Source organism: Blennius ocellaris, assembly GCF_963422515.1.
Source record: "Blennius ocellaris genome assembly, contig: SCAFFOLD_224, whole genome shotgun sequence".
In the NCBI taxonomy this organism is placed as follows: Eukaryota; Metazoa; Chordata; class Actinopteri; order Blenniiformes; family Blenniidae; genus Blennius; species Blennius ocellaris.
The window spans coordinates 14,028-25,958 of record NW_027661914.1 but is presented as its reverse complement, the minus strand read 5'-3'; the positions used below and the strand labels follow the sequence as shown (position 1 = coordinate 25,958).

Below are 11,931 nucleotides of genomic sequence, written 5' to 3'. Positions count from 1 at the left end.
ATCATTGCTATGCTTTATAAGAGTCTTCTAGAAAACACACACACACACACACACACACACACGCACACACACACACACACACACACCCTCCCCCCTGAACACCCACACACACATTAATCCTGCACATTGTTTACATTTCTTCTCTGGAACCTCATCGAACTTCTCTAATCTGAAACACGTTTGAACAAAGAACAGGAAGTAACTGTAAAGCCTCCTAACAACTTTCCTTAACTCCTTTAGGAAGCCTCCTGACTCCTTTCCTTAACTCCTTTAGGAGCCTCCTAACACCTTTCCTTAACCGTGTGACGTCATCCAGGGTGAAGGTAAAGTGGACAGGAAAGCGGGACTATTGAGGACACGGCGTCTCCGAGGACACGCAGGTCGTTGTTCAGGACATTTCTTCAGGTGTTTGTTTCGTCGGTTTTCCGAATCGTGAACAAAATATTATAAAACATTTAATAGAATTCTTCAGTCTTCAGCGTCGTGATGTTTTAAATCTGACTCAGATTTGGAATAAGTGCCTGAAGGGCTGAACCGGGCTGCAGTTCCCTTCTGACCCGCCAGGGCGCGACACTGCGCTGCGACACACGATCCACCACAGAAGAAGAGGCCTGTTGCCTGGAGAGATTTTCTTCTTCTACGCTTCTCAGGAACAACACTGTTAGCACCGTTAGCATCGCTTTTTGAAACTTCTCTCTTTTATTCTCTCCTTCTCTCGCGGATTTTGCGCAGACGACCGGGACATGGTGGGTGAACGTGCGGATTTATCGCGTGTTTTTACTGCTTGGCGACTGTTAAAGTCACTTTAAAGAGCCGTTTGTCACGCTAACTGGTTAGCTTGACGATGCTAGCTGGGCGTTGTCAGATTATATAAAAACGTAAAATTTAATTTGATTTATAGAAACTAAAACTAGAAATCTGCTGCTGTCGGACGCGGAAAGCGACGATAAACCAGATCAGGTTTTAAATGAGCCCGGAGCTTCACTTGCTTCGTTAATCTGAACCTTTGGAAGCTAATAGAAGAAACTTGTCAACATTCTGTTAGAAATGAACATTAACTCTCATTTTCACATCTTGATGATTGATTTTAAACTTTAACACTGTTCGAGCTGCACAGAGCAGCTCCGTACACTTAAGGTTTTATCATGTTTTTATTCATTATAATTCATTGTAATGAAGTACTTTTCTTTTCATTATTAGCTGTATCTACTATTTAAGTATTTTTGTATTAGTTTTTATGATATAATTTCAAAACAGAAGTTTTGTGTGTATTTTTCTTCAGGATGACTTTTGTCTCAATGAATCAGATGAATGTTGTTTTCGTCACGTCAGTAGAAGTGGAACAATCCAGTGTTTGTGGCTTGTTGTGACGCAGGTTGTTGTGTGGAGCCCCGGAGGGTTCTACTGGGTTCTACTGGTCACATGTTCTTTTTGTTCAGGCTGAAGTGGAAGAAACCCTGAAGAGGATCCAGAGTCAGAAAGGAGTTCAGGGCATCATCGTCGTCAATTCAGAAGGTAAAAGCAGAAGAAGCGACCTGGTGCTTCAGTCAAACGTCTCCACGAAACCAAACGTCTCCACGAAACCAAACGTCTCCACGAAACCAAACGTCTCCACGAAACCAAACGTCTCCACGAAACCAAACGTCTCCACGAAACCAAACGTCTCCTCCAAACCAAACGTCATAGACCTATAGAACTAGAAGCTACTGACGCCAGCAGGCCATAGACCTATAGAACTAGTTATATAAGGTTAATGAGCAGGAATCTACTTCTATATTTCTATGTGCTCTGCCTTCTTCTGTGTTTGGAGTGTTTGGTGAGTCACAGCGCCCCCAGAGGCCTGGACTGTGTCCTACATGTCCTGAAGCCTCGTGTTGAGACTTCATAGAGACGTGTGGACGGAGGGTTTTTGGAGACGGCTGGACATCGCGTGGACGTGGTCTCCCAGGTTCCCTGTCGAGGTCCTCGACCACTGGTCCAGGAGGAAACCAGCAACTCTGTTTACGTGTGTGTGTGTGTGTGTGTCCTGCAGGGATCCCCATCAAGTCCACCATGGACAACTCCAGCACGCTGCAGTACGCCGGCCTGATCCACCAGCTGGTCCTGACGGCCCGCAGCACGGTGCGGGACATGGACCCCCAGAACGACCTGACCTTCCTCAGGGTCCGGTCCAAGAAGAACGAGATCATGATCGCTCCAGGTCTGTGTCCGTCTCTGTCTGTCTCTGTGTCTCTGTCCCAGGGCTTGACGTCTGCCGTGTCTCCACAGAGAAGGACTACTTCCTCATCGTCATCCAGAACCCGTCAGACTGAGACCAATCCTGTTTCTCCTTTTCAACTTTCCTCTGCTACCTTCACTTTTCCTTTTTGCTCGTCTCCTGGACGGGGACGTTTCCTGGACGGAGACGTTTCCTGAACGGGGACGTTTCCTGGACGGAGACGTTTCCTGGACGGAGACGTCTCCTGGATGGGGATGTCTCCTCGACTGGGACGTTTCCTGCATGGGGACATTTCCTGGATGGGGACGTCTCCTCGACGGAGACGTCTCCGGGACGGAGACATTTCCTGGACGGAGACGTTTCCTGGACGGAGACGTCTCCTGGATGGGGATGTCTCCTCGACTGGGACATTTCCTGGATGGGGATGTCTCCTCGACAGAGACGTCTCCGGGACGGAGACATTTCCTGGACGGAGACGTCTCTGTCTCAGAGACGTCTCCGTCCCAGACGTGGGTCCTGCAGCAGGACGACCAACATGTTTATTTATTAGAGCAGCTGCAGCGTCTCTCGTCTGTTTGTCACAAAATCACCAAATAAAAACATCTAAAACGTTTTTTCTTTCTCGTTTCTACGTTCAGACAGAAAACAACATAAAGTATTTTGACAAACATTGATATTTACCTTTATTTTCCTCACAAGGTTAAAAAAAGACTGAAAAACAAGAAATATTCAATTATTCCTCAAACTAACTTAAGTATGTAATAAATATCTTAAAAGAAAGTACTGTAATATAAATACTCATGAATAAGTAAAGTAATACAAGTATGCAGTAACATCCTGTTTTTACAGAGTAATGTAATGCAGTTTAATTGTGATTACAAATAAAAGTATGAGTCATGTACATCCTCAGTAACGTTTGTATGAAGTAACTTATCCCGTTGTTACATCGTGTAATGCAATTTAATTATGTAATTACATAGTAATCAGAGTAAGTTAAATGACTCCTTGGTAATATTGGTACCTGGTAAAGTATCCTGTTACAGAGTAATGCAAGTATATATTCATATGTAATACTCTAGAACTTGTTCTAGAAAAGTATGTAATTATAATGTGAGTATATACATAATGAGTACTCAGTAATGTCAGTATGTAGTGGAGTTACATAGTAACGTAACGTTATAAATGGTAGCGTTTCCCCTTTAAATGCCGCGGTGACGTCACGGGCTGGGTTTATTGCCTTTGTTTGTGCGGAGCTGCTCGAGCTTCACAACCCGCGGAGGAACCGACAAACACCGACACACCTCACGACCTCCTCCGCCTCCAGAGCCGGGCCGACAGCGAGCCGCCGCCCGCAGACATGCCGTCCGACAGACCCTTCAAACAGCGGAGGACGTTCGGTAGGGAACGCTCCGGAGCGCCGCCGGTGTTTCGGGTTGAAAAGCGTCCCTGCTGGCTGGTGACCGACTTCCTGCGGCGTCAGTCGTTCGTGACAAAATGTTAAAATCCCGACAGAAATCCGGAGCCGAAGCTGCTTTTAGAGTAGAAACGTTCCCGTCCGGAGGCGTTTCAACAAGTTGCTCCGCGGCCGCGGGAGGCGACGGTCACCGTCTAACAGGGGAACCACTGAACCCGAAACACCGGGCTGTTAGCCGGCCTGCTAGCCACTGAGCTCCGTGTGTGTGTGTGTGTGTGTGTGGTTCCGGTTCCGTTAGGACCTCCAGCAGCAGGTAAACAAGTCCTGCGCGCGTCCGTGAGAAACTTGAGTCTGAGCCGAAGTGTGACGTAACCGAGGAGAGGAGGGGGGCAATAAACTGTACCTGCCCCCAGTCACCCTGGATTACCCCTGTGTGTGTGTGTGTGTGTGTGTGTGTGTGTGTGTGTGTGTGTGTGTGTGTGTGTGTGTGTGTGTGTGTGACTGATCAGCACTTTCACTAGTAAACAGTCACGAGATTATAGAGCATCTTCCTCCTCTACCATAAGATTATAGAGCATCTTCCTCCTCTACCATAAGATTATAGAGCATCTTCCTCTAACACCAGATTATAGAGCATCTTCCCCCTCTAACACCAGGTTATAGAGCATCTTCCTCCTCTAATCCAGATTATAGAGCATCCCCCTCCTCTAATCCAGATTATAGAGCATCTTCCTCCTCTACCATCAGATTATAGAGCATCTTCCTCCTCTAACAACAGATTATAGAGCATCTTCCTCCTCTAACAACAGATTATAGAGCATATTCCTCCTCCAACACCAGATTATAGAGCATCTTCCTCCTCTAACAACAGATTATAGAGCATCTTCCTCCTCTAACAACAGATTATAGAGCATCTTCCTCCTCCAACACCAGATTATAGAGCATCTTCCTCCTCTAACAACAGATTATAGAGCATCTTCCTCCTCTAACACCAGATTATAGAGCATCTTCCTCCTCTAACAACAGATTATAGAGCATCTTCCTCCTCTAACAACAGATTATAGAGCATCTTCCTCCTCTAACAACAGATTATAGAGCATCTTCCTCCTCTAACAACAGATTATAGAGCATCTTCCTCCTCCAACACCAGATTATAGAGCATCTTCCTCCTCTACCATCAGATTATAGAGCATCTTCCTCCTCTAACAACAGATTATAGAGCATATTCCTCCTCCAACACCAGATTATAGAGCATCTTCCTCCTCTAACAACAGATTATAGAGCATCTTCCTCCTCTAACAACAGATTATAGAGCATCTTCCTCCTCCAACACCAGATTATAGAGCATCTTCCTCCTCTACCATCAGATTATAGAGCATCTTCCTCCTCTAACAACAGATTATAGAGCATCTTCCTCCTCTAACAACAGATTATAGAGCATATTCCTCCTCCAACACCAGATTATAGAGCATCTTCCTCCTCTAACAACAGATTATAGAGCATCTTCCTCCTCTAACAACAGATTATAGAGCATCTTCCTCCTCTAACACCAGATTATAGAGCATCTTCCTCCTCTAACAACAGATTATAGAGCATCTTCCTCCTCTAACAACAGATTATAGAGCATCTTCCTCCTCTAACACCAGATTATAGAGCATCTTCCTCCTCTAACACCAGATTATAGAGCATCTTCCTCCTCCAACACCAGATTATAGAGCATCTTCCTCCTCTAATCCAGATTATAGAGCATCTTCCTCCTCTAACACCAGATTATAGAGCATCTTCCTCCTCTTTTTGACTTTGTGTCTTTCGTCCTCAGCTGATCGCTGCAAAGAGGTGCAACAGATCAGAGACCAGCACCCCAACAAGATCCCTGTGAGACACACACACACACACACACACACACACACACACACACACACACACACACACCCAGTGTTGACAGAGTGTGTGTGTGCAGGTGATCATTGAACGGTATAAGGGGGAGAAGCAGCTGCCGGTTTTGGATAAAACCAAGTTCCTGGTTCCGGATCACGTCAACATGAGTGAACTGGTCAAGATCATCCGGTGAGCTGAGACACACACACACACACACACACACACACACACACACACACACACACACACACACACTGCTGTTTCCATGGAGACACAGGTTTTCAGCGTGTTGCCGTGGAAATGTTTTATGTTATTAAATAACAACTGATTGAGTAATAAATGTTTATAAAAACGCTTGAACATGAATTTAGAATAAAATAAAACCAGGAGGATTTAAAATGACACACAAAATAAAAAAATAATGGTCTAAATAAAAATGTTGTGGTTTGATGAGTTTACCTCCTTCGGTTGTGTCGAGACTGAAAATCTAATAAATTAACATGTTAATCTGATAAATATTCACATGAAGTAAAAAATCTCAATAAAACCATCAGGAAAACAATAATTTGATGTTAATCAGGCAGATTTATGAGCAAATGATATGAAATGTTTTTGGGGTTAGCTGCTGTTAAAGACTCCTCCCTCGGCCCCGCCCCCTCCCGCTATGCCCCGCCCCCAGACGCCGCCTCCAGCTGAACCCCACCCAGGCCTTCTTCCTGCTGGTCAACCAGCACAGCATGGTGTCCGTCTCCACCTCCATCTCTGAGATCTACGAGCAGGAGCGGGACGAGGACGGCTTCCTCTACATGGTCTACGCCTCGCAGGAGACCTTCGGCTGCTAGGGGGGGGGGGGGGCGGGAGGGGGGGGGCGTCGTCTCCGGTTACCATGGAAACCAGAGCACGCCTCTCCTCGCGGGAGGAGTTTGATCACACGACGTGAAGAAGACGTCTGTCCAGGAGGAGGAGAGACGCTCGTCCTCCGCTCAGGAAGACGAGGACGATCGTCTCCCCGTCCTTCAACCCCCCCCGCCCCCCCCCCTCGGGAGGCGGGGCTTTACTTCCTCCTCTGTGTTGATCAGACGAAGCTCCGCCCAGTAGCTGACAATCAGGCTCAAACTCACCGTTTTAGTCTGCAGTCATTTGAAATGTGCAATATGTCTCCATCCCCCATCAAGCCCCGCCCCCTGTCCCCCACCAAGCTCCGCCCCCTGTCCCCATCAAGCCCCGCCCCCACCAAGCTCCGCCCCCTGTCCCCCATCAAGCCCCGCCCCATGCTAACGTTAGCGGAGCTTCCCGGGCCTCGTCACTCGCAGCGTGAAAGAAAGAAACATTTAGACTAAATATTTAACGTCGTGGATGAACGAGCTTCTTTTGCACATGAATTAATCCGTTTATAAAGTTGTGGGTTTTTTTAGGAACGACTGTTTCCAAACGACACTTTTCTTTTTGTACGAGCGTCTCGGCGGCCTCCCGACCACACGGTGGCGCCACAACACACACTGCATGTTCTCACTGGTTTTATATCACTGGACCTTGATCGGCGCCGAGTGCCGCTTTTCATTTAGGGACCGAAAGGTTTTTATTAGATGTTTTCATTTAGGGACTTAAAGGTTTTTGTTTATTCGATGTTTCCCAAAACCAAAACAACCTGAACGTGTTTGAATCAAATCCAGATGTTTGTTGGGAGAATGTACAGACGCAGCGCTGCAACCGAATTCAAGCATTTGCCAATAAATACATTTAAAAAGTTGCCTTAAGACGCTTTCATGACTTTTTATCTCCTCGTGGTTCTTTATTCTCCTTACATGAAGCTGAACTTCCTGTCAGGTGAACACATGAAGCTGAACTTCCTGTCAGGTGAACACATGAAGCTGAACTTCCTGTCAGGTGAACACATGAAGGTGAAAAATCATTCTAACTGGTCGACGTTCCTCCAGGATGAAAATTAACTTCAGATTATTTTAATTTCCTCATTAAACCATAAAAAACTTTAAAGGTTTTATTTCATATTTTAAATGTCTCAAGGTTACGACTCAATCGAGTTATTTTCACTATTTATTTCACACTTTGACCTTTCAGGGTTAAAAAACACATTTTTATCTTTTAGATTCCTAATCTTTCATTTTAAGTCATATTTTAACACATTTAACTCTTTAAGTCCCAGATTTGGACTTTTAAACTCATGATTTCTATTTTAAACCCTATTTTAAATTTAAGTCATTTTTCTTTTTAAGTCATCAATTTTAATTCTCGCTCATATTTTGACGTTTTTCAATCTCATTCTGACTCAGACTCAATTTAAAATTCTAATATTTTGACCTTCAGGACTCATGATTGTAACTTTATTCTCAAGTATTTGTGCTTTGAAAACATTATTTTTCTCATTTTAATATCGTGTTTTTATTTTGAAAGTCACAGTAATAATCCAACTTGGGGTTTTTATTTTGACAGTCACCATAATAATCCAACTTGGTGGTTTTATTTTGACAGTCACCATGATAACAATCCAACTTGGTGGTTTTATTTTGACAGTCACAGTAATAACAATCCAACTTGGTGGTTTTATTTTGACAGTCACCATAACAACAATCCAGCTTTGTGGTTTTATTTTGACAGTCACCATAATAACACTCCAACTTGGTGGTTTTATTTTGACAGTCACCATATTAACAATCCAGCAGCTCCTATATTTTTCTCACCTCCAAATAAGAAATAAATGTTGGTTGATGAAAGTCGAACCTTCAGAACAAAGTGACGCTTCAAACCAGTAAGAAGGTCCTTCCTTTATTTTACACAACAGACAGACAGACAGACAGACAGAGAGACAGACAGACAGAGAGACAGACAGACAGAGAGACAGACAGAGAGACAGACAGAGAGACAGACAGACAGACCAGCTCCTTGGCGGGGGGGGTTTCACGCCATGCTGCCAAGAAAGAAGAGACAACCTTTATTTTGGCGCCTGGTGAGAATCATGTAAACGACATCTGATAGCTGGTGGATGTAGGAGACTAGAGCTACACTCGGTAGAACCAGATTCAACAACGCCACCGTTTGTAACCCAGCTAGCATTGCTAGCATCGTAGCCGTTAGCGCAATAAAAAAAAAAAGAAAGTCTAGAAAGTCATTTTTCACCCGTTTCCGGAGCGTTTCCAGGATGTGTGTGTGTGTGTGTGTGTGTGTGTGTGTGTGTGTGTGTGTGTGTGTGTGTGCACACCTGTCGATGAGCGAGTCCCTCATGGTGGTGGCGATGGCGGCGGGCTGCGCGGCGTCGCTCAGCCTGAACACGCTCTCGATGACGGACAGCTCGGTGCTGGTGGTGTCCAGGCCGCAGAACGCACACCAGTCGTTCACCACCATCCCCGCCGCGATGACCTCACTGCCCCGGTTCACCGTGCCCGCCTGGGGGGGGACGGGGGGAGGGTTAGAACACCAGCCGGTTCAAGGCTTCTTCACAGTGCGCTGCCGCCACTCACCACCAGGGGGACCTGCAGCAGCGACGACAGCTCGTCCTGGTCCTCGATGGAGGTCTTGGGGTGGACCAGGCCGCCCTGGTTGCTGAAGGCGCAGTACGACCCCACCAGCACCTGCTCCGCCACCGTCTGCCGGAACACCTCCACCTTCAGCGTGTCGGCCAGGATCTCCTCCGTCTCCTGGAACCACGCCGCACAGTCACACGCTGCTAATGCTAACCACCCCACTATGAGTGGCGCTAGCGTTCACACGCCTGCTAATGCTAACAACCCGCTAGGAGTGGCGTTAACGTTCACATACTTGCTAATGCTAACCAACCCGCTACGAGTGGCGTTAGCGTTCTCACACCTGCTAATGCTAACAACCCGCTAGGAGTGGCGTTAGTGTTCTCACACCTGCTAATGCTAACAACCCGCTGGGAGTGGCGTTAGCGTTCTCACACCTGCTAATGCTAACCCGCTGGGAGTGGCGTTAGCGTTCTCACACCTGCTAATGCTAACCCACTAGGAGTGGCGTTAGCATTCACACACACGCTAATGCTAACAACCCGCTGGGAGTGGCATTAGCATTCACACACCCGCTAATGCTAACTAACCCGCTAGGAGTGGCGTTAACGTTACATTTGCTACAATGAAACCTTCAAAATAAAAGTGTCAGAACTCTGATTTCTTCTAAAGTATTAAATAAAAAAACATGTATTGATAATGAAAATAGAAATAAACGATGCAACAGTAAAAAAGAATAAATAAATAGATAATAGAAAGATAAAGAAGAAAAAGAAATGAACAGATAGACGAGTGGTTTCTGACAAAGTGCTGGAGGTTAGAGGTCATAGAGCCCCCCCACCCCCCCCCTCACCCGGTCCAGGTCTGGGTGGACCAGGGCCACGTAGTCGTTGCAGGCCACCACGTTGCCCAGAGCAGACAGCCTCTCCTCCACCCTCTGGATCCTCACGCTGTCCGGGAGACTGTTCCGGAAGTTCTGCAGCTCCTGGTCTGTGGTGTTGTTGGGGAGCAGCAGGCCGTGGCGGTTCCCTGGGGGGGGCAGAGGGGTTAACCAGGTGGGGGGGGCGTGGTGGAGGGAGGAGGGCAGGTTCACTCACCGACACACATCCTGCCGATGATCCGACAGCTGGCGATGGAGGCGTGAACCACCGGGATGGTTTCTGACAGCTCGCCTTCAAACACACTGCACACACACACACACACACACACACACACACACACACACACACACACACACACACACACACACACACACACACACACACACACACACACACACACACACACACACACACACACACACACACACACACACACAACACACAGTAACTGGGTTAGCTAAACCAGCTTCAACTCTTTAGGCACTTGGAAATCTTTGCGTAACGTCATCATTTTTTGAAAGTTGCGCTCGATTCGGTCTGGGAAAATGCGGCTGCAGCAGCTAGCGCTGCATTATCTGCATCACTTTCCGCCATTTTGGATTCGCCACTCCACACCGAACCTCCCGGTGTTTACTTGATGAAAATACGCCCCCGACTTCCAAAGTTTGGGATTTTCGAAAATATAGGCGAGTTTCACGTTCAAAATACTGAATCTGCTCAAAGTTCAACCTGAAGTTATGCTATATGGTGAATAAACTTCCTTCTCTAAAGGTTTCATCCCGGCAGGAAGTGAACATGACGTACAAACGTACACAACCTCCGCCAGATCAACGCTGTCATGGAATTTCTGTTCAACAGCAATCGCCAAGCTGTTTTTCGGGCAGATATGTGCAAAATATTAATAAAATGAATTAACATTTTGTAAAATGAAGGGTTTAAAATGGAAAGCTTTCTAATGCATGTCCCTTTTTGTTTACTGACCACTAATTAGCCATAATTGCTCCTTGAAAACAGCAGAACTCTGGCTTGGATCCCACAGCCGGCGTGAAAACAATGTCCGAGTGCCGAAACTCTTGTAGGAAGAATTTCCTGGAGCTTCAGAACTTCTGTCGACTGCAGAGACTCTGACCTCTGACCTCTGAGCAACACGAGCATCGTCTGGTTTTACACACCTGAGGCCACGGAAGTGACTGGAACACCTGAATTCACTGACTTTGGAGAGCTGAGAGAATACTTATGGTGTGTGTGTGTGTGTGTGTGTGTGTGTGTGTGTGTGTGTGTGTGTGTGTGTGTGTGTGTGTGTGTGTGTGTGTGTGTGTGTGTGTGTCAGACCTGTAGAAGTTCTCGGAGCCCCCGATGGCCACCAGGCAGTAGGTGTTGGTGAGTTTGGCGAAGCAGCCGATCTCGTTGTTCTTCTCGAAGGAGGCTCTCACAGCCATGGTGAGCAAGAGGAGGAAGAGGAGGAAGAGGAGGAAGGCCGACTTCTGAAGACAAACGTTTTCAGACCAGGGAACTCAAGTTAGGATCACTATTATGGCACCATCACTGAGCTAACAGGCTAACCGCTAGCAGAAGTTAACAGGCTAACCGCTAGCAGAAGTTAACAGGCTAACCGCTAGCAGAAGTTAACAGGCTAACCGCTAGCAGAAGTTAACAGGCTAACCGCTAGCAGAAGTTAACAGGCTAACCGCTAGCAGAAGTTAACAGGCTAACCGCTAGCAGAAGTTAACAGGCTAACCGCTAGCAGAAGTTAACAGGCTAACCGCTAGCAGAAGTTTCCCCGCAGGCTCATACGAACGGCCGACAAGCGGCCCGGCGGTCCGGATTAAATCCGCGCTGCTGCCGCTTCGTAACTAAGACGTTTGTTGAGGAAACGGTAGAAAACTGACCTGAATAAAACACGACGCAGCGCGAGCCGAACAGCACACGTGCTCACTTCCACTTCAGGGGGTTCACGCAGTGACGTAGGGCGTAGTGACGTCACACACATCGACGCGCAACACGTCTAAACAAATAAACAAAGAATTAAAAACAATTTCAAGAAAATATACTCAACTTGAG

General features: G+C 46.6%; 3 protein-coding genes across 3 annotated transcripts; 2 read left to right on the top strand and 1 right to left on the bottom strand.

The window, feature by feature from the left end:
- The first annotated feature begins 606 nt into the window (after positions 1 to 606).
- On the top strand, positions 607 to 2,813 carry dynlrb1 (dynein, light chain, roadblock-type 1). Its single transcript, XM_080522076.1, has 4 exons — positions 607 to 746; positions 1,440 to 1,515; positions 2,033 to 2,200; positions 2,269 to 2,813. Exons 1-4 carry the CDS (start codon positions 744 to 746, stop codon positions 2,310 to 2,312), a joined length of 291 nt encoding a protein of 96 aa, XP_080378202.1. The 5' UTR covers positions 607 to 743; the 3' UTR covers positions 2,313 to 2,813.
- A 636-nt stretch (positions 2,814 to 3,449) lies between these two features.
- map1lc3a (microtubule-associated protein 1 light chain 3 alpha) lies at positions 3,450 to 7,260 on the top strand. Its single transcript, XM_080522078.1, has 4 exons — positions 3,450 to 3,615; positions 5,452 to 5,507; positions 5,593 to 5,699; positions 6,190 to 7,260. Exons 1-4 carry the CDS (start codon positions 3,576 to 3,578, stop codon positions 6,350 to 6,352), a joined length of 366 nt encoding a protein of 121 aa, XP_080378204.1. The 5' UTR covers positions 3,450 to 3,575; the 3' UTR covers positions 6,353 to 7,260.
- A 1,024-nt stretch (positions 7,261 to 8,284) lies between these two features.
- On the bottom strand, positions 8,285 to 11,853 carry eif6 (eukaryotic translation initiation factor 6). Its single transcript, XM_080522079.1, has 7 exons — positions 11,760 to 11,853; positions 11,203 to 11,354; positions 10,087 to 10,172; positions 9,843 to 10,018; positions 8,987 to 9,163; positions 8,728 to 8,912; positions 8,285 to 8,436 (listed from the first exon to the last, which is right to left on the bottom strand). The coding sequence occupies exons 2-7, from the start codon at positions 11,307 to 11,309 to the stop codon at positions 8,427 to 8,429; spliced, it is 741 nt and encodes a 246-aa protein (XP_080378205.1). The 5' UTR covers positions 11,310 to 11,354; positions 11,760 to 11,853; the 3' UTR covers positions 8,285 to 8,426.
- Between the last annotated feature and the right edge of the window lie 78 nt (positions 11,854 to 11,931).